General features: G+C 34.5%; 1 protein-coding gene across 2 annotated transcripts in view; it reads right to left on the bottom strand.

Moving 5' to 3' along the window:
* The window catches only part of HELZ (helicase with zinc finger), a 288,871-nt gene that overhangs the window by 165,324 nt on the left and 99,867 nt on the right, over positions 1 to 23,680 (bottom strand). For both annotated transcript variants that reach the window (XM_021000986.2, XM_021000987.2), the window contains exons 7-10: positions 22,323 to 22,398; positions 15,054 to 15,252; positions 14,265 to 14,372; positions 12,908 to 13,205 (exon numbers count right to left, since the gene is read on the bottom strand). In XM_021000986.2, the coding sequence (XP_020856645.1) occupies positions 12,908 to 13,205; positions 14,265 to 14,372; positions 15,054 to 15,252; positions 22,323 to 22,398 (681 nt within the window). The remainder of the gene's footprint in view (positions 1 to 12,907; positions 13,206 to 14,264; positions 14,373 to 15,053; positions 15,253 to 22,322; positions 22,399 to 23,680) is intronic.

Here is a 23,680-nt window from a genome sequence, read left to right as displayed (position 1 = left end):
TTTTTTCCCAGCTATAAAAGACTTCTACACTAATCTAACAAGAAGACAATGCTGAAAACAGCAATCTAAGGAGAGAGTAGACATGCCACAAAGTTAATCAAAATTATAAAACTAAGAATAAATTGAGAAATGTCCCTAAAACAGAACTCTGATATGTACGAAACAGTTATCTAGTACAGCAGGAAAAAATCTGCTGGGTGTAGAACATGTTTCACTTCCCACTATATACAGTTATCTGATTCAACTGTGGGAAGATCAACTGATCAAAAAACAAGAACAAATAGTAATACTATTTTCTTCTTCAAGTTCAAAATAAAACTGTTAATAAAGATGTCTGTAAGTTAACTTGTTTCACACAAAATTCTCCTAAAAGATAGGTCACAAAAAACATTCTGATAAACATTCTGGCTACAGTTTAGATTCAACATAGCCTCATAAAAGTTTAAGTTGGCCACAATATCATTTGCTGTTGTCGTTCAGTCGTTTCAGTCATTTCCAATTCTTCAGGAATACATTTGGGGTTTTCTTGGCAGAGAAGCTGGAGTGGTTTGTCATTTCCCTCTCCAGCTCATTTTATAGATGAGGAAACTATAGATAAGGGTTAAAGGACTTGCCCAGGGTCACACAGCTAGTAATTGTCTGAGGATGGATTTGAACTCATGTATTCCTGACATGAGAACTCTTTCCTGGCACTCTATTCAATGACTAATCAAGGATTTGTTCTGATATCTCTGGAAGAATTGTTTTTTGTTGTTCAGGCCCAGACTTCTGATTTCCTCAGCGTGTTAGTGTGGAAACTCCTTCTGCTGATGCTAATCAAAACTGATAATTAACAACTTATACTGAAAGGTTAAGTGACTTGTCCAAAATGAAAGACCCAGTATGTGTTGGAGGTAGAATATGCATTCTTATCTTCCTCATTCCCATCCACTTGCCATAAAAGGTAACTCATGTAGGGAATATTGTATGATATAAGGAAAGATGGCATAATTTGATATTTCAATATATTTAATATTTATTCTAGTAGTTTATCAGTCAAATAATTAGAATTTACATATCATAAACATGGAAAAGATCTAACCATGAAAAGTATGTGCTAACTAAATAATCCATAATCAAAATTTTCTAGAGTATAAGTAGTAAAAGTACTCCAAATAACAAACCGAATTATTATTTTAGAAACAGTAATAAAATGTTTAGAGCTGAAAAATGCCTTAAAGATTACTGAATCCTGAACATCACTTTGAATTCCATTTATGATACAATGGCTATGTGACTATGGACAAAAATTTCACCTCTCTGAGGTGAAACTGAGTCTCTGAGACCCAGTTTTTTCATATGTAAAATGGAGGAGAAAGATATCTGTGGTACCAGCTTTACAGGGTTGTTCTAAAGCTCAAATAAGATAATATAAGAAAAGCACTGACAATTTTAAATTGCTACATAAATTTTTGCTATTATTAGCCAAGGACATACAGACAATAGAAACAGAAGTGAAACCCAATCCAATTTTTTTTTCCAACCATACATAAGTGTATGTATGTACATCTGCTCTTCAAGATTCAAATTATTTTTTGAAATATTTATTTTGAACAAAAGAGGGATATCATCAAAGAAAAAGAAGTATGTTTCAGATTAAAGAAGGGTTTTAAGTAGCTATTTTAAGTAAGTTTCTAGCTTTAATGAACATTTCTGATATATTTAAATGTGTGTGTTTTAATATCTATATATAAGGGGCAGCTAGGTGGCGCAATGGATAGAGCATTGGCCTTGGAGTCAGGAGGACCTGTGTTCAAATCCAGTCTCAGACCAGACACTTGACACTTACTAGCTGTGTGACCCTAGGCAAGTCACTTAACCCCAATTGCCTCACAAAAATAAATATCTATGTACTTATATACATTTGGATAAGTTCTAATAAATATGTATTATGATCATACAAGTATTTATGTATGTACACATCTGTCTTATTCTTCATAAGCAATTTCTATCAGCAGATCCTTATCTTATCCTTAATTCTTAGATTACATTGTTTCTCTAGGGTACTCTAAGTACACCATCATATCATCTGCAAAGAATGATAGTTTTGTTTCCTCATTGGCCATTCTAATTCCTTTCATTTCTTTTGCCTTTCTAATAGCTAGAACTAGCATTTATAGTACACTATTGAATAACAGAGGTGATAAAGGATATTTTTGCTTCACCCCTTATCTTACTGGGAAGTCTTCTAGCTTATCCCCATTACAGATAAGGCTTGCTGATAGTTTTGGACAGATATGATTTATTTTAAGGAAAGTTCCATCTATTCCTATGCTTTCTAATGTTTTTAATAGGAATGGTTGTATTTTTTTCATGAGTTTTGGGGGGGGTTTTGCCATCTAGTGAGATAATCATACGATTTTTTCTGTTGGTTTTGTTGATATGGTCAGTTATGCTGATAATTTTCCTAATATTGATCTAGCCCTTGATTCTTAGTATAAATCCCACTTGGTCATAGTGTATTTGAGATATATTGCTCTAATCTCCTTCCTAGCATTTTATTTTAAATGTTTGTATCAATATTCATTAGGGAAATTAGTCTACAGTTTCTTTCTGCTTTTGCTCGTTATATATCAGCACTATATTTGTGTCATAAAAGGAATGTGAAAGGATACCTTCTTTGCTTATTTTTCCAAATAGCTTATATAATATCAGAAATAGTTGTTCTTTAGATGTTCAATAGAATTCACTTGTGAATCCATCTGTTCCTGGTGATTTTTTTCTTAAGAAGCTCACTGATGACTTGTCCAATTCCTTTTTCTAAGATAGGGTTATTTAAGTATCCTAACTCCTCTTCTGTTAATCTGTGCAATTTATTATTTTAATTTTATTTGTAAATATTCATCCATTTCACTTACATTGTTAGATTTATTGGCATATAATTGGACAAAAGAGTTCGTAATATCTGCTTTAATTTCATTGTCATTGGTGGTGCATTCACCTTTTTTGTTTTTGATACTGGTAATTTGGTTTTCTTCCCTTTTTTAGATCAAATTAACCAGTAGTTTATCTATTTTATTGGTCTGGTTTTCTGGGGGGTTTTTTTCCATAAAACCAGCTCGTAGTTTTATTTATGAGCTCAATCATGTTCTTATTTTCAATTTTTATTAATCTCTCCTTTGATTTTCAGGATTTCCTATTTGATTTTTTAATTGGAGATTTTTAATTTGTTCTTTTTCTAGTTTTTTTAGTTGCATGCCCAATTAATTAATCTATTTCTCTATTTTATTGATGTAAGCATCTAGAAAATTTAAGTATAAATCTTCCCCTAAATACTGTTTTGGCTGCATCACATAAATTCTAGTATGTTGACTCCTTGTCATTCTCTTTAAATAGAATTAATGATTTGTTCTTTGACCCATTCATTCTTTAAGATTAAAAATTAATTGGACTCTAAATAATGTAATCAATCTTTTTCATGGCTCTTTATTGAATGCAATTTTTATTATATTATGATCTGAAAAAGATGCATTTAATGTTTCTGCTTTTCTGCATTTGCTCATGAAGTTTTTATGCCAATACACAGTCAATTTTTGTGAAAGGGCCATTGTACCACTGAGAAAAAGATATATTCATTACTATTCCCATTCATTTTTTCCAGAGGTCTAGCACATCTAACTTTTCTAAAATTCTATTCATCTCCTTAACTTCTTACTTTTTTTTTGTTAGATTTATCTGGTTCTATGAGGGGAAAGTTGAGTTTCTCTACTAATCAGTTTTATTCCCTATTTTCTCCTGTAACTTATTTAACTTTTCCTTTAAAATTTGGATGCTATACCATTTGGTGTGTATATATTTGGTATTGATATTACTTCATTGTCTGTAGTACCTTTTATCAAAATGTAGTTTCCCCCCCTTATCTCTCTTAATTAGATCTGCTTTTGCTTTGTCTGAGATTATAATTGCTACCCTTGGTTTTTTTAATTCACCTGAAGCATAACAGATTCTGCTCCAACCCCTTATTTTTATGCTGTGTGTCTCGCTTCAAGTGTTTCTCATAAACAACATATTGTAGAATTCTGGTTTTTAATCCACTCTACTATCTGCTTTCCACTTTTCCAGTGGGAAACAGGCCAGAACAAGTAAAAGTTGAAAAGCTTTTTGGCCATCTATGAACACTAGACTAACTTTAGTAAAACGTTCAATAAGTAATCTTTGTCTGATGACCAACACACTGACTCACTATTGGAGATAAAGAATCCACATTAAAACCCTAAAACATAATGAAGTAGTAGATAAAATGAAATGACAGACATTAAACTGTTTATACCTATATCAGGGAGACAGTATGACAGAGTGGAAAGGATAGACTCTGGTATCAGAAGATCTGGGTTCAAATTCTGCCTCTGATTCTTACAACCCATATGACCTTGGACAAGGCATTTAACCTCCCTGAGCCTCAGTTTCCTCATCTGTAAAATATGGGATTTGGACAAGTTGGCTTCTGAGGTCTGTTCCACCTCTAGATCTATAATCCTACGACCTAGTGGTCCTCCATTCCGAGAAAAAACAGAAAAGAAAGGTGCCATATACACCAAAATATCCAGAGTAGCATTTTTTGTCACAGAACTGGGAACTGAGAATAAAGTGTTCATTGATTGAAGCAATGGCTATATTGTAAAAAAAAAAATTTCAAATATAAAGAATTCAGAAAAGCTTAGAATGATTTGTATGAACTAATACAGAATAAGATTAACAAAATCAGGACAGCAATATCTGTGTTGACTATAATAATATAAACAAAAATAATACTAAAACACAATAAAACTATTTAGTAAAATGACTAATTTTGATGCACTAGAACATATGATGAAAAATACTTTCTCCTCGTTGTAGAAAAGAACACAGGATTACACATTTAGAGCTGAAAGAGGCCACAGAACCTCTGAGTCTGACCCTCTCCTTTTATAGACAAGATGAGACACAGAGAAATTAAGTGACTTAACTAGGGGCATATAACTAATAAATAGCTAAAGAGGGATTTGAACCAATGTCTTTTTCATTCTAAGTCTAGTGCCCAATCCACCATAAAGGCTACCTTTCCCTAGATGACAAGGAACTACCAGTGAAGAATGTTGTCAGTGCTCTTTGATTCAGTTACTGTGCCCACTGGTTTTGCTTAACCGCTTTTCTTTGTTAAAAGGGAGGGTACAATTAACTGAAAAGGAGGTGATAGGGAAGGAAGAAGTATATATCAGAAAATAATTCAGGAACAAAAAAAATTAAATTTAAGTGAGCAGAATCAGAGAAGACTATATATACAATGACTACAAAATTGTAAAAGGGGAAAAAAAGAACAAAACAACGGAAACTGAATGCTATGAAATTATAATGATTAAGCTTGGTGCCAAAGACTAGAGAAGACAATATTTCACCTACCCTTCTCTTTGCAGGGGTAAGAGACAATGGATATGGAATATGGTGTAGGGTAACAGACTTTTTGATGCACTGGTTACTTTTGCCAAACTGTGTGTGTGTGTTTTTTTCCTTTTTGTATTCTTTGTTATAAATCATGACTTTCTGAGGTAGAAGAGATAGATATATTGGGAAATGCAGGTGATGTAAAAACAAAAGTTACCAACAAAAATTTATTTTTAAAAAAGCTTCAAAGAAAATTTTGAAAAATAAGAAGAACAGCACACAAGTTTGCCTAGGAGAGGTTCACAAAGGAAGCAATGGGAGTTGACTGTTTGATGTTTATCATTCTTTTGCAAACTCCTACAATGGATGTTCCCTATAGCTCTGTACTAGATTCTCTACTCTCTTTCCCCATGATCCACTTTCCCCTACCCCAATCAGGTCCCGTGAGTTTAACTATTTCTTCTATGCCGAAGACTCTCCGATCTGTATGTTCTGTCCCAATGTCCTGAATTTTGGCCTTGCATAGCCATCATCTATTTGCCATTTCCAAATGGACAGCCTTCATGCATCTAAAATTTAACATATGCGAACAGAACTCATTATACTTCCCCAAAATCTTCCTCTCCCCTCTTCTGAACTTCCCTCTTTCAGCAGAACATCAATAATATTTCGTTTCCAAGTGCTGTTAATTCTTTCTCCACAAAATCTCTCACATTGGTCCACTTATTTTCCATTCTCATAGTCAGGTCCCTGTCACCTCTCATCAGGACTAATCAATACCCTTCTCATTGGTCCCCTTGTTTTGAATTTCTCCCCTTTCCAATCCATGTTCCACATAGCTAAAAGTGATATTCTTAATGTACAAATATGACCATATCACTTCCTGCTCAAGAAGCAGTGGCTCCCCATCCTGCTTCCAAGATAAAATACAAACCCCTCTGTTTGGTTTTTAAAGCCCTTCACAATATGGTTCCAATTTAATATTTTATGTAACTGTCAAACAGCCTGCCTTTTATAATATTCCATCTCATTTCTCTTTGCCTTCCCATAGGCTGTCTTCTATACCTTCAATACACTCTCTAGCCCCTTAACTATACACACACACACACACACACACACACACACACACACACACACACACACACACACACACACACACACCTGCTTGTAGAACCCTTAGCTTCTTTCAAAGTTCAGCTCAAGTGCCATTTCCTAGTGTAAGCCTATCCTGATTCACTCTGCTTCAGTAGTTAGTATCTTCTGTGGGGAAAATTCTATGCTGTGTATACATTTTGAATTTATTTATCTATATATGTTTTGCACAATAAACTGCAAGCCCCTTAAGGAAAAATACCATTTCATTTGTATCCTGGAATCCCAAGTGTCTAACACAAAAAAAGGAAGGGAGGGGCAGGAAGGGAGAAATGAATGAAGAAGGGAGGGAAGGATTTATTAAGCACTTAGTATGTGCCAGGCACTGTGCTAAGTATTTAACAAATATGATCTTATTTGATCCTCACAACATCCCTGGAAGGTAGGTTCTATTATAATTCTCACTTCACAATCGAAGAAATTGAGGCAGACAGAAGTTAAGTGACTTGCCCGGTGTTACATATCTAGTAAGTATCCAAGGCCACATTAGAACTCAGGTCTTCCCAACTCCAGGCCCATTCTATTCACTGTGCCACCTAGCTGCCATTACATACCTGCAAACAGTAGGTATTTAATAAATGCTTGTTAAATTGAATTGAAAGCAACAAGAAACATGATTTCATTGTACTCTTGGGTCATCTTACCTTATAGTGTTCGGGCAAGCAAACCACATGAAGATAATTACAGTTTATGTACCAACATCTGTTGCTGAAGATGAAATGGCAAAGTTCTATGACTTGACAAGATTCTCCAAATTAAAACAACATATACTTGGAGACTCACCAAATTCAATATGAAAATGGGTACAGGAAAAAACAGTAAGAGTTACACTGAAAAAAGAGTTATACTGAAAAATATGGTTCAAAATCAAGAAATGAAGAAATCAAAGCCTTCTAGAACACCTAGACAGCTCTTGCTTACATGTAAAATGAATATCAGAAAATGATTGTGGGGCAAGCACAATTTTTTTTTATTTTTATTTATGTTTGTTTGTTTATTTATTTATTTTTGAGACTGACTATATCCAAAGAGGAAATAAGACTGCATATGTAGTAGTCACTTCAGAATGTGAGGCGTGTATAGTCAAACCATCATTTGAGAGGAAAGGTCCAGTTACAGGTTTCAGCTCTAGGTAGCTTTCCCTTTAAGGACTGGCTACAAATAACATTTCAAATCATTACTCTTTTCTTCCTCCTGATTTCATTTACAAACATTCTTGGGATTACATAATTTAGTTGCTTGTCATACAGGCTTATTTTTTCTTTAACTACTTTTTGCTGGTTTGTAAGGTGATCTGATTTTTTTTTACATTTTTTTTTGCATATTGTTTTGTAATTGAACTTGCACTCATTTAGAATGCTGTTTTCCTTAGCTGCTATGTCCCTCAGCTTGATAAGGAACCAAGTGCTGCTTGCTGGCTCAGGGAATTTCTGAGTTGTTTTTGGCCTCTGTCCTATGTACATACGTGATTAAACTTCTCTAAGAAACAGTTTGAATCCTAACCTTCATCCTACTTTTCCAACTTGTCATAAGTTGTTTGGAACTGCTTTAATCAGTCACATAGTGTCTTGTCATCTTTATCCTTTTTTTTTTTTAATTTTTGGTGAGACAGTTGACAGTTGGACTTAAGGGACTTGCCCAGGGTCACACAGCTAGTTAAGTGTCAAGAGTCTGAGGCCGGATTTGAACTCAGGTCCTCCTGACTCCAAGGCTGGAACTCTATCCACTGCACCACCTAGCTGCCCCTATCCTTTCTTCTAATTAGAAAAATGTAAATTAAAACAACTCTGAGGTACTACGTCACACCTATCAGATTGGCTAATATGACAAAAAAGGAAAATGATAAATGCTGGAGAAGATGTGGGAAAATTGGAACATTAATGCACTGGTGATGGAGTTATGAACTGAGCCAACCATTCTGGAGAACAATTTGGAACTATGCCCAAAGGGCAATCAAACTGTGCATACCCTTTGATCCAGCAATACCATTTCTGGGTCTGCATCCCAAAGAGATCATAAAAAAGGGAAAAGGAGCCATATGTACAAAAATATTTTTAGCAGTTCTTTTTGTGGTGCCAAAGAATGGGAAATTGAGAGGATGCCCATCAATTGAGGAATGGCTAAACAAATTATGGTATATGAATGTTATGAAATGCTATTATGCTCTAAAAAATGATAAACAGATGGATTTCAGAAAAACCTGGAAAGACTTACATGAAATGATGCTGAATGAAGTGAGCAGAACCAACAGAATACTGTACACAGTATCAGCAATAATGTGTGATGATCTACTACGATAGACTTAGCTCTTCTTAGCAATACAATGATCCAAGACAATTCGAAAAGACTCAGGATGGAAAATGCTATCCACATTCAGAGAAAGAATTATGGATTCTGAATGCAGATTAAAACATATACTATTTTCATTTTGTTTTTGTTTTGTTATCTTTCTTCTGGTTTTCCCCTTTTGTTCTGATTCTTCTTTCACAACATGACTAAAGTGGAAATATGATTAGTATGATTGTACATGCATAACCTCTATCACATTGCTTGCTATCTTGGGGAGGGGGAGGGGAAGAAGGGAGGAAGAAAAACTTGGAACTCAAAATCTTATAAAAGTGAATGTTGAAAACTATCTTTACGTGTAATTTGAAAAAAATTAAATACTACTAAGTGGGGAAAAAGTCTACCTCGGAAAGAGAGAAAAAGTATTTAAATCATATTTAATAGACAAAAAAAAACCTTGAGCTTTCTTTTCAAAAGTTCCTCTCAGTTATCTCTTACTTCTTGAATACTGATCTCTCATTCTGGCATTTGACCTCTGATGGAATTTAACTCCCACTATGGACTACATTTCCAAGCAAACCAACTCTGAGGACACCTGGTCCCATCATATTGGGGGCAGCTAGCAACCTGAAGAAGTCCTCGGTGAGGGTGAGGGACAATGTCCTGTGCAAAAGTAGTGTTTGCCTGCTACCAAAGCAACAGAAAGAGAAGCTTTAATTTATTTTATTTGAATATAATACATTGGTCATGTTTTTTCAAAATGTCATGCTGAAAAAATGAAGAGGGTTTATATTATATTTAGATATACAGCCCTCACCCAAAATTACTAAACACTCAATTTGTTAACTCACTAGGCACATACAACTCACTGTCTCCTCCACCTTCTCACCAACCTTGTTTTAGGAAACAACTCAGCTGTTACGAGCCAACCAGTACCACCTAGTGGTCAGCATCAGAAACTTTGTAACCCAATCTCTGCCCTACCACAGCCTATTTTTCTCCACAATGGCAGGACAGAAGCATTGTGGTCCTCCCATTAGTTTTTCTTAGCTCTTAGTTCAATACATCAAGAGACATAGGATTTTATCAAGAAACATTCTCTCCATCAGCTAAGATGTCAAGCCCTTTACAATTCAATCTTTATTCATTTTAATTCAACAATAATCTATTAGGTGCCCACTGCCAGCAAAGTACAGTTCAAAGTTCTAGGATTACAAAAACAAAACCAGAAATCTCTCTGCCTTCAGGAAGCTAGCATTCTATTTTATAACTGCGGCAAATGTATTCATCACTCAGAAGTGAACCTTTTGGTGTCAAGCCTCCTCAGACTTCATTAGGACACTAACCACAGCTTCTACAAAGGTCTCTTATTACCACCTTAAGCATTATCTCGATTACACATGTTTATTCCCCTTCCCATTTTTCTAATTTTTACCTACTTGTCTCAGGAAAATCTTTCTCCTTCCTTCTTGGTGGGGCTGGGGGAAAGAAGAGGAGTTCATCATCTAGTAGTTGATCTTTTTTCTTACTACAGCAATGTACAAAGGGCACCTACTAAAATCTGAAAGGGCTGCAATATATACCAGTGCAAGATATAATGAAAATTATAATAATAATAATAATAGTAATTATAGTAACAATAACCTGCTTTTATATATTGCTTTGTAATTTGCAAAGCATTTTACATGTTATTTCAATGAAGAAATATCTACATTGTCACTAAATAAACATTTATGAAGCACCTACAATGTGCCAAGCACTGTGCTGGATGACACAGATACAAAGAAAGGCAAATGACAATCTCTGCTCTCAAGGAAGTTCACAGTGTAAAGGGGAAGAGAGCACGCAAACAATCACGTACAAACTCACTATATACAAAACAAACTAGAGATAATCAATAGAAGGAAGGCACCAAAAGAGTAGAAAAGATTTCCTGTAGAAGATGAGACTTTAGCTGGAACTTGAATAAAGCCGGGGAAATCAAGAGACAGTGATAAAGAAGGAGAGAATTCTAGGTATGGGAGACAGCCAGTAAAAATGTCCAGAGTCAGGAGAGGCTGTATCTTGTGCAAAAAACAGCAATGAGGTCAGTGTCAGTGAGCCTCAGAGTACTTGGGAGGAAAGGTATAAGAAGACTAGAAAAGTAAGAATGGGCCAGGTTTAGGAAGGCTTTAAAAGACAGAGGATTTTATAGTTGATCCTAAAATTTATAGGAAGCCATTAAAGTTTATTAAATAAAGGGGAAGAAGGTGGGGGGGGTGTTATATCTGCATATTAAGATCATTTGGCAGCTAAGTGGTGGCTGGATTGAAAGTGGGAAGAGATTTAAGGCAGGTAGATCAACCAGAGGCTGCTACAACAATCCAGGCAAAAGTGAATAGAGCCTGGACTAGGGCACTGGCAGTGTTATAAGAGAGAAGGGGGCATATGCAAGAGACGTTACAAAAGCAGAACTGGCAAGAGTTGGTAACAGATTGAATATGGGAGATAAGAGTGAAGAGTCAAGGACACCCATGTGACTGGGAAGATGATGGTACCCTTGACAACAGCAGGGAAGTTGGGGAAGGTTTGAGGAAAAGTTAATGAGTTCAGCTTTGGACGTAATGAGTTGAAGATGTCTACATCTATTTTACTGTTTGTATAAGAAAATGTTTTCAAACAACCAACTTGAAAACTTTTAGAACATAAATCATTTGTAAATCTGGTATTTTTCTTCACAGACATGTCAGTGGTATAAATTGTGCTTTCTAGTCATTGGTACTTCAGCTTTAAACTCTGAAAGAAATATAAAATATTAAGTACATATGGGTACACTATAAATTGAAATGTCTAAGCTAGCTGGGGATATGAAAATTCAACAAAGTAACGTGCCCTGATTTTTAGGATCCTGATACCTAGAATTCTTTTCCTGGAGCGCAGAACTAATCCTATTAAAAAGATTTTTGCGGTTTCTTGGATTTTAAGCCCCTTTGTATTAGATACTCCTTCACTGCCCTAGCAAAACTAAAGAGTTGTTCTTCATTAGGATTCTTTCAATACCCAAATCAAGGATATCAAAAATTAGTAATATTAAAACCAAACCAGAAAGCCTGGCTACTTGGATTTAGATAAAATCCAAATGCTTTAAGTTTCTGTTGTTCTTGGCCCATCTCTCTTTTTACCTTCAAAATAATTTACAATTAATTATTTCAGCAGGACAAAGATTTTTAAAAATTGCATTCTTTCATTAAAATCTGTTTCAAATGTTTGTTGAGTTGATCACTGAATGAATATCAGAATGTTCCTCACTGTGTTCAGGATGTATCAGTTAAGTGATAAATCATTGAGAAAACCAATCCATATCAATCCTTCATGCCACAAATCAATAACCCCCAGATACTTTAATTCAGCACCGTCACTGGCCATTCTACCTTGTACTTTGTGTTTTTATGCGACTCTAATTTATAAAATCTCCCCAAAAATACGTAAAACGCGCCAAATTTAATTTAAATATTCAATATCATACAGGCATTAAAATAAACTTGATACATACAAATTCCATACCAAAAGAACAAAATCTTGTTTTAGATTGTCTCTGGCACAGGGAATAGCATATATTATGCAGCGTTCTTCACTAATAATTCCTTTTATCTACATCAGCAAAAATTGTTAGTATGAATTGTCATCCACAACATGGAATTTCTCCTGTTATATAAAACTGGATATAATAGGCTACTATTTTAATGAGTACTGCTAGTAGTAATATTTTAAAATAATTATTGTAATACTCTTTATATTTAAAAGATAATAGATAAAAGTTAATACATAACTAACACAATCCTCTATTCAAAGAAGCCTTAGAATTCTGAAAGACTGACATAATGACTCTTTGCATCAAGGGAACAGGGTAAAAATGTACCTTATTAATTCTACCATACTAGTCCTATTTATTATGTAAGAAATGCTTCAATTAATTTGGAATCCCTAATCTCAACTATCACCTATTTACAGAGCATTTGGAAACCAACATATTTCTTGTAATAGAATTACTAAAGGTCTCCTATCAGAGGGAAAAAATTCTAAATATTACCTTCTGTAGAAGCAGCATCAATCATTACTCTTTGCATGAGCACTGGTTCCAATCCAAAGTCAAAAACTATGGTTTGGCGAAAAGTTCCAAATATCTCCGTGTTAAATGCTATACCAACTTTATACACATAATGATCTAATCCATTTTGAGCCATCTTTCCTCCTATCCATTCTTGACAGTTTTCTGGGACTTCCTGTGATACTTGAGTAGTACTGTCTCCAGCAGATATTCCAATAATACTAAAATGAGGACGATGAGCATCATAAAGCAATGCTACTCGATACAGCATTCTTGCAGGCTACAAGAAAGTTAACATTTCGTTGAGTATAAATCCAATTTTTTAAAGCAGTATTCAAGTTATTTCCACAGAAAACTTTTATTTTCCCATATCCCTAGAATGTGTTAAAACTATAAATTTTACAAATAAGTTATTTGAATAAAAATTATAATGATAAAAATAACTGTTAAAAAGTGACCTCTTTGTGGCACATTGCTTGGACCTTTCATTGTTACCCCAGTAATTCTCCAGTCACCTGTTCTTTAGGTCCTTCATTCCCTTTCCCTATCCTTTTCCCAACAGCAGAGTCTGCAATACATATGAGTCCTTTCTGAGCAGTGAAGGAGGTTTCATAGCCAAGGCTTAAGAACACTTGGTATGGTATGAGATGATACAGTAGAATAAGATCCACTAAGTAATAACACAAAGTTGTTTCAATGTGCATGTTTAAAGAAACTTTTTGCTTTTACTCAATTTTAACCCTAAAAATTACCATTTAGGAAGACAAACACAGCAACCACATATCCCTCATGTACCACATTCTCATTACAACACAGTTTAACAGGACAATGGTGTCACCAACTATAAAAACAGGTTGCAATTCTTCTCATGTCCCATAATGGCCAATTCAACAACTCTCAGGATAGAGTTTAGGTCATAATAAACCATAAACCCCTACAATGTACTAAGTTTAAGAAGTGATACATTAAATAATATATTAAAGAACTTCCCTAACCTCTTCAAAAAAAAAGTGTGTGTGTATATATATATATATATATATATATATATATATATATATATACATATATACATACATATATATACATATATATATACACACACACATATACATGTACACATAAATCCTCAATAGCTATTGCCTCAAAGCCTAACAAAAGGGTTTAATATAGTTTTAATGACCAAAATGCAATTCATATTTGTTTTTTAAAAAGCTTATATAAAGCATATATGTAACATATTACATTTGCACTAAAAAATTAATAATCTTTTAACAAAAATTTAAATGACTAATATACTTATCAATGTTAATTCGTTTTAAAGCAACACCAAAAACCATACCTTACAAGTGAGAGCAAATGTCCACGTCTGATGAGACTTTTTGGTGGTGACAGTAACAGATAGTTCTGGATTATGCTCCACCCACACACCTTCCACACATTCGCTAAGCTGGAATTAAAAAGAAATTAACTAGTGTTACATATCTACTATCAAAAATAATCAAGCCTAGTGAATCTGCTTCAACATTGAAACTGCTAAATGTTGTAGAATAATTACTTAAGAAATTCTGTGCACTGGGATCATGTTTTCTATCACACAAATCGAATGGAATAAACCAAAGTACATGAAAAACATTAACAAAAAATTGACAATTATATATGCCCTAAAAGAAGAATACATGAAAAATATTTTAATAACTCACAAACCCCAACTGGCTGAACTGAGGCTACACCATCAAAAACAGACACCTATTTTATCTTCGGTCTGAAAATATCTTCTTATTAACAATAGCAGCCTACATTCAAAGTTTACAAAGTTTCATATATATTATCTCATATGATTCATACAACAACTTAATGAGGTAAGTAGTGTAAACATCATCATTCCCATTCATAAAGGAGAAAACTGACAGTGACATGACTTATGTATGCCCCAGATGCACAGTCCATGTCAGAGTCAGGATCTGAATCCAGGTCTTCTGACTTCAAACACAATACTCTTTGTACTACACCAGGAAGCTTCATTCAGAAGTCCATTTACTATTTTTACAGACAAAGTGTACATGAAAAAGTCAAGGTTCAAACAAATTTGTGATTAAAATAGAAAAATAATAATATTTATTTTCCTCACCACTTTCTCAGGAGATAGTGAATTCATCCATTTTTCTATCAAAGTTTCCATGTAACTTCCAGAAAATTGTTTGCTTTCTTTCTGCTGTTTCAATTTTATCAGTCTTGATGCATATCTTTTCTGCCATTCAGTTAGTTCTTCCTGGGAATGGGCTGATGTACACTGGGCACCATACCTACAGATTCCTTGCTCTAAAAATCTAAGTAAAAAGAAAAAATAATTGTACCTTGTCTTTAATCTTTGTAAAGGCACACCAAAGCCCATTATGTGCTCTCTGTCTCTTTACCAACTAGAACAAGTCGTGTTTGCCAATAGATTAATTTGGTCACAATGCAGTGAGTTGGTTAAAAAAAGATTATCTTACCAGCAAAAGTTACCACACTTGCAATTTAAGAGCTTGCCTCCCACCTCCGATGATCTCATTCTGCATTTTTTGGCAAAAAGGGAGGGAGGGGAACAGTAACAAGTAGATCCTAAATCATAACAAACTGAGGATCTCTCAAAAATTCTACCTACAAACATTCATCCTATGTGACACGTTACTATTATTCCTCTTGGACAACTTTTTTTTTTTTGAAGCAACACTGACACCAAGTGGTTCAACTATTCCAATACATACATATGCTACTCAATAGAAACTAACAAAAACTACGTGTAAACTAAGCACATTCCTTATGAATAAACTGTTAAATTATTCACTTAATGCTTCTAATTTTCACCTAAAAACTAAATAATATTTTCACTATAATTAGCATCTTTTCCTATGTTACTATTAACCTACATTTTATTCCAAATTATTGTCATGATTTTTTGTTCTTGTATTCAGAATTAAAAACAAATTCGTGGTTTGGCTTTTATAAAGCCAAATGAGGTACTCTACAATGGTTTCATTCTCTGCTATGTAAAAAAAAAATCATTTCAGCTTTCATATCCTAAAAAAGATAAAGCTAACGATTCCTCACTGATGTTTGTGACCCGAGGAAGTCAATTTCATTTCAGGCTCAAAGACAATATTCAATTATATAAAAGAATAATATTGTCTCTTACAAAATGGCCTTAGTCAAAATAAGGATAAGAAAACTCTCCCAAAAGACAATGTATAGCAAGAGTAAGCAATAAGTTAATTTTACAAGCCAAATTTTTTTAAATGACTGAGAGTGATCTCTTGTGGGAAAAAGTCTTAATGTGTCATTTCACAAACATTTCACAGACAATTAAATAAGGAGTAGAAATTAAAATCACAATAAAAATAAACACAGACAATATAACAAATTAGATCAGTCACTAAATTTATAAAGTTGATTATTTGATATTTAAGCTCATGATACACTGTGACTATCTGCATTTAAGCTCATGATATACTGTGTTCTAGAATTTATTCATATTAAAATATATACATTTAGGATAAGAAGGAATACATAATGAATGAGAAAAATATTTGTATCAAATATCTCTCCTAAGGGTTTGGTATCTAAGAGATATAGACAATAGGAATATATAAAAGACAAAAAGTCATTCCTCCAAACAGCTTAGTAATCAAAAGATATTAATGAATCGTTCTCCAAAAAAAATAGTGAAATATTAACAACTATATAAAAGAATGCTCCAAATCACTAATAATAAGAAAAATTCAAATCAAAACAACCATGAAATTTCATTTCATATCAAATAAATTGATAAAGATAAAAAATGGAAACAGTCACTGATGGAAGTGGTATAAAAAGACAGAGATACTGGAATGCACTGTTGGTAAAGCTGTAAATTAGTACAACTATTACTGAAAGTAATTTGAAATTATGCAAATAAAGTGACTAAAATGTCCATCTCCTTTGACCCAGAAATTTCAAAGGTGGACACACATACCAAGGAAATCAGTAACAAAAATAAAACTGATATACCAAAATAGTTATAGTGTGATAGTAAAGAACTGGAAGTAGTTCCCCTATCGATTAGGGAATGGCTAAACAAATTTTGGAAGCGAATTTAATGGAATATTACTTTTCAGTAAGAAACTACAAACATGATGAGAACAGAAAATTGGAAGACTCAGATGAATTATGAAGTAAGCAAAGCTAGGAAAATAATATACACAATGATTGAATCAATACAAACTAAAAAAACAAACAACCACCACAAAAATATTGAAGACAAATGTTAAAAAAATTTATTCTAAAAAGAATATTTTTTGTGCCTCCTTTTACCAAGCTATTGACTCTTTTTTCATGATTTTCTTGCATCACTCTCATTTCTTTTCCCAATTTTTCCTCTACCTCTCTTACTTGATTTTCAAAATCCTTTTCGAGCTCTTTCATGGCCTGAGACCAATTCATATTTTTCCTTGAGGCTCTGGAGGCAGCAGTTTTGACTTTGTTGTCTTCTTCTGAGTTTAAGGTTTGATCTTCCCTGTCACCATAGTAACTTTGTACAGCTCTTTTTCTACTGTTTACTCATTTTTCCAGCCTATTTCTTGACTTTTAACTCTATGCTAAAGTGGGGTTCTGCTTCTGGAATGGAGGAGGGCATGCCTCAAGCTTCAGATTTGTTGTACAGCTACTTTCAGGGATAACTTTGGGGACCTGTAAGTTTTTGGTTCTTCCAAGGTGGTATGGTCTAAGAAGAGGTATGGTCACTGCTCTCCTGGCCTGTGTTCTGGTCTGTGAACAATCACAAGCACTCTTCTGTGTCCCTGAACTGTCACCAGCATCCAGCTCCCCTGTGGCCACAAGCTCTGGTGTGCTAGTGCTTCTCCTTGCCCTAGGACTGAGACCCAGACCCAAACATGGGCAATGCAACAGATATCTGCCCCCAGTGACAGCAAAGGGACTCCTGTATTCTCCCTCTGGCCAGCTGTATGACCCCCTTACCATCTGTGGACTGAGAGGTCCAGAAACCACCACTGCCATCACTGATTTACTCGCCCGCAAGGCCTACTGGTGGTTTTCTAGGATGCAGCCTGCATCAGATGGCATTCCACTCTCACCCTGGTGCAACAGACTCTACCTGTTGACACTCTAAGTTGTCTTGGTCAGGAAAACTGTTTCATCCCCTCCTTTTGTGGGATCTGCCACTCTAGAATTTGTTTTAAATCATTATTTAAAGTTGTTTAGAGGAGTTTAGGGGAGAACTCAGGCAAGTCCCTGTCTTTTCTCCACCAATTCGAGTGAACCTCACTCCACACTCCAGGCCTTTAAGCATAATTTTTAAAACTCAAGGCACCCTCCCTCCCTTCTTTGCAAAGTGCAAGGATTACAGGTATGGAGTATTGCATGCACTATCAGACATAGGTAGGTATCTTTGATTCATTTCACTAAACTGTTTTGTTTCTTCTAGATTCATGATAAAAGAAGTGATATATTTGGAAATGAAGGTAATGGACAAAATAAAAGATACTTTAAAAAAGATAAAGTCACTGAATATTAATACATAATTATTAAGTTAATACAGATTTTAACACATACAAACCACTCACATAAACTATATTAAAAGCACTTCTAGGGCTATATCCCAAAGAGATGAAACAAATGGGAAAAGGACCCACATGTACAAAAATATTCATAGCAGATCTTTTCGTGGTAGCAAAGAATTGGAAATTGAGAGGATGCCCATCAATTGAGGAATGGCTGAGCAAATTGTGGTATAAGAATGTAATGGAATACTATTGTGCTACAAGAAATGATGAACAGGCTGACTTCACAAAAACTTGGAAAGACTTATATGGTCTGAGGCTGAGTGAAGTGAGCAGAACCAAGAGGACTTTGTACACAATAACAGCCACGTTATACGATGACTAATATTGTTAAACTGAACCCTTCTCAGCATTATAAGGATCTAAGACATCTTCAGAGGCCTCGGGATGGAAAATGCTCTCCACATACAAAGAAAGAACTATGGAAGTCGAATTGCTATCACTTATTTTTACCTTCCGTTGAGTTTTGTTTCATCTTTCTGATGGTTCCTCCTATTGGTTTTAATTTTTACTTACAACTTCACTAATATGAAAATATGTTTAATAAGAATGGAAATGTAAAGCCTACATCAGATTGTGCACTGTCTTGGGGAGGGTGGGGGGGGGAGAAAAATTTTCAACTCAAAAGCATATGGAAGTGATTGTTGATAAATCAAAATAAATTAATAAAATTAAATTTAAAAAATAATAAACTATATTAAAACCACATGGCGGAAAAAACCTGAAAACTAGAGGGTGTAGAGAGAAAAGCCCATCAATTGAAGAATAATTGAATACTGGTATATAAATGTAATAGAATACTACCATGCTGCAAGAAATTATAGAAACCTAGAAAGACTTGTATAAACTGATGAAGAATGAAGTGACCAGAAGGAGGAGATCAATTTATACATGTAACAACACAAATCCCATCAGATTACTTGGCTGATGCAACCCGTCTAGAAGAAGGGCACTCAAGCAATTGCTCCCAGGAGAATCATTACAATGTATAAGGAAAACGCCTTGAAGAGACTGTGGAGCACGCAGAGACATTTTGTAACTGGTTCTGGTTGGTTAGCCACATAAATGAGACAAGTCTTTTTCAATCAGCCACATAAACAAAACTGTTAGCCTTTTCAAAAACATTTGTCAGCACCAGCTACTTCCTCTTTGCTTCATTCAAGTCTGGGAAACCTCAAAACTCTTATACTCAAGGAATCTGCTAAGAAATGATGCAGTAAGGTAGAAGCTTTAGGGCCTTCTCTCTTCTGAGGCTATATAGACCCCAAGAAAGAGGCCTTGTCCTGGGCTTTGTTGTTTGTACTTTTTTCTTCTTTGTGAAAGGAGTGGAACCTCATCATTGAGTGAATTCATCATGATGTTGCTCTAGCATCCCAGCATTCCAGAGCCTGGGTACGAGGCCAGATACTGCAACTGACTCAGGACAGATGATGCTCCAAGGATCAAGCATCAATCTTCAAAAGTGACTTTCTAGATCCATGCTAATTAAAGTTGAAATGAGGATTAATACAGCAGCAATGTCACCACTGGACATGAACTTGGTGGGACCAATGCTATGTAGGAATTGTGCTGCATTTTGAGCCTACTCTCCCAGAGACTATGGTGGTATGAGGAAAAGTATGCCCTGGAGGTACTAAGGGGAAATATTTGTATGTCTGTATCTTTGTTGTTTGAGTTGTATCTTTGAAGCCATCCCTTTATACAAACTACCTAGTGTAAGGGGTTAAGTAGAATTGGGGTGCTAGGCCCCTAAACATTGGGAGGGAGAATACAGACAGGGGGATTAGGCCAATGGCAGCAGAGAAAAGAGGTACTCTCTCCAACCTCCAGAGTACCCTGGAACCCAGAGAGGCAATGCCTTGTATGGTATGGCTCTGGAAAAGAACGTTTTATATGTATATATTAATTTTTTCATATATATATATATATATATATATATATATATAGGTTATACAGAATAAAAACAACAGTGTAAAACACAAATAAGTTTCAAAGATTCTGAAGAACTCTAGTCAACACAATGACCAATCATGATTCCTGAGTACCAATGAGAAGTAATGTTATCCACTTCCTGACAGACCAGTGATACACTTGATATGCAGAAGAAGACCTACATTTGTTTTACTTGACTCAATATTTGTTATAAGGGTTTTGTTTTTCTTTGGAGGGGGGAAAATAGATAAAAGGGAAATACAATTAATGATTATGCATAGAAAAAATTAATTTTAAAAAACATGTCACCAAAAAAATCACATGGCTATAGTAAATTTATTTTTCAAAAAAATCACTAACAAAATAAATCACCGCTCTGTAAACTTTATACTTTATTATCTATATTAGATTTCACAGAAATTTCAAAATACCGCATACTAAGACATCACACGACACTAGAGACTAGCAATTAAGATGCCTTGGACATTTTGGCTATAAAATTATTGTCAAAATATCAAACTTCCAAAAGAAAATAATATATGGCTATAATAAATCCTATTTAAGCTTTAACTGATTGTAATAAAAATAAAGATTATTAATTTGGCATTAACATTATTAAATGCCAATGGCCTTAGTGCTCTCTTATTTCACATCAGTAATCATCCTCCTTTTTATTCAACTATTATAGTTGGTTTCTTCCCTAGAAGATATGTCTAGACCTTTTTTGAAAACTGGGTTAGTAATTTTCTTTTTTTTTTTAATCAGACCTGTAATTTTAATGGCATATAGTAATGGTCCCCCAACACTCTATCTACCCTCCTCCCTCCTCAACACTCTTTATGATTCCAATTCTTCCCTTCTGAGTCAGGTGTAGACCTCTCAAAGAATTTATTGCAACTATCCAGGGCACCCACTATCCAGAGTTATGAAGGAACCAGTAAGAAAATGTGTCCCCTTCCCCATCTACTATACTAACCCTCTACCTCCCAGATCACCTGACAGCTGTAAACAAGCATGTGGGAGGTCTCCGTCTCTAGATCAGTGACCAGTAAGAGCCAGACTCTTCACTCCAATTTCATTTTGTGTGGCGCAGACATGAATGAGTTGTGATCTGCCTCTCATTCTATCACTTATCTCCCACCCCCTAGTCACTCTTGTTCTACACTTTCTTATTTTTATCAAGGGCAACATCATCTTTCCAGTCACTCAAATTCAAAATCTTGACCTCATCTTCAACTTCTCAGTCTCACTCACCCCACATATCCAATCAGTTGCCAAATGTTTTAACTCTACAATATCTATCCTCTTACATCTATCCTCTTCCTCTATATTCATAAGACACCAGACACCATCTTGGTCAAGGCCCTCATCACCTCTCATCTGGACTACTGCAATATTCTCCTAACTGGTCTTCCTGCCTCAGGTCTCTACATACTCCAAACAGTTACAAAAGTGTTTTTGCTAAAGTACAGGTCCAACCATGTCATTGCCCCCACTGGCTCCCTAATGCCTCTAGGATCAAATATTATTTCAACTCTATCTCATCTTTTAAAAAATTTGTATTTTTGTATGAATTTTCTAATAATAATAATTAGTATAGTAGCATTTGTATTTTATTTATAAATAAGTAAACATAAACATATCGGAAGTAAACATTCAAAAAAATTTTTTAGTGACAGAGATGCATGGTCAAAAAAATTGGATGTAACTTGACCAAAGAAGATCAGCAACTTAAGAATACTTGGGGCACTGAAAGTTTAAGTGATTTGCCTACAGTTGCACAGTCACTGAATTATTGATTTCCAAAGAAACAGGGAAAAGAACTAAGCATAAGAGATTAACTTTTTTTTAAAAACTACTTGCCATTTTACCTTTTACACAAAGTATACTCCTCACTGCTGGTGATTCCTCTAGGTGGAGGGCGGAAATGCCAACCATTCTGAGAACCTGAAGAATGATCAGAATATATGCATTTCTTTTATTATGCACTTGCTAATAATTTCAATATTTTGATGTAAAAAAAAAGTACTGCCTCTAGAATAACTTTTCTAGATGATGTAAAAATGTGATATCGGACAATTGACTTATTGAAAATATACCTACAGATTAATGCAATTAAATCACTCAAGTAGGAGAAAAAACATTCAACAAGAAATAACTCAGAATAGAATAAGCTCCATAGAAATTACATCATTTTACTAGCCTTCTGTACTATAAAATATCTGATTTATTTCTTGTTCAAAGCCTCTTCCTTAGATCTTTAGAAAAAAAATGTTAGGATACCTGAGATAATTTAGGTACTTAATACTTCTTTACTGAAAGCTCTTTCTGAAAGGAAAAAGTTTCATACACAAAGCAATAAGCAACTCTCAATATTAGAAGTCCATGTTACCTAGAATTTACTTATGTGTTACAATATAAAGTAAAGGTTCCAAAACTAGGCCAGTCAAAACTGAACTTAAGTACAAAGATTAAAGAAAACAGTGCTGAGAAAAAGAATAAGCAGGTAAAAATGTTCAAGTGTCTGATGGCTTTTCTGGTATTCTTTCTTTATCTGGAACCCAAATAACTTCTCTAGATCTTAGTTTCCTCTTTTATAAAATGGAGATAATAATATTTATGTTATCTACCTAACAGGGCTATTGTGAGTAAAGCACTTTGTAAAACTCCATATCAATGTAAACAGTTATTATATAAGGAAGAACTTCTTAAAAAGTAATAAATTAGGAAAAAGAGAAAACTAGAGAAGTTTTACGGAGAAGTAGCTCCGTAATTTAGAACACAGGTATATGAAATTAGATGACCTCAAGTTCTTTTTTACCTCTAATACTCCATTAAAAAATCATGGGAAAACCCTCTATTATCCACACCAATTCGTTGAGTAGAATTTATTCAATATTTTCCATAGTGACATAGTGGACACAGTGTTGGCCTTGGAGTCAGGAAGAAATGGATTCAAGGCTTGCATCTCACAAATATTGGCTATGTAACCAGAGGCAAATCATTAAACTTCTCAATCATTCAGGCAAGTCTCTAAAGAAATTCTAAAAGTTACAGACAAACTGCATTGATGGAGGGGAGTTCCTACATTGTAAATTACCTACACCAGTGAAATCAAAGGTCTGGAGCAAAAAAATTTCTCATACATTCTCTACTAATATATGATATCTCAATAAATTTCTCCTTGATAATGAAGACCCAAAAAAAGCCCAGATTAGCTGAGATTTAT

The sequence above is a fragment of the Phascolarctos cinereus genome, unplaced genomic scaffold (genome assembly GCF_003287225.1).
Source record: "Phascolarctos cinereus isolate Bilbo 61053 unplaced genomic scaffold, phaCin_HiC Scaffold_5;HRSCAF=322, whole genome shotgun sequence".
Classification (NCBI taxonomy): Eukaryota; Metazoa; Chordata; class Mammalia; order Diprotodontia; family Phascolarctidae; genus Phascolarctos; species Phascolarctos cinereus.
The sequence above is the reverse complement of the archived record's forward strand: the minus strand, read 5'-3'. Positions and strand labels throughout refer to the sequence as shown.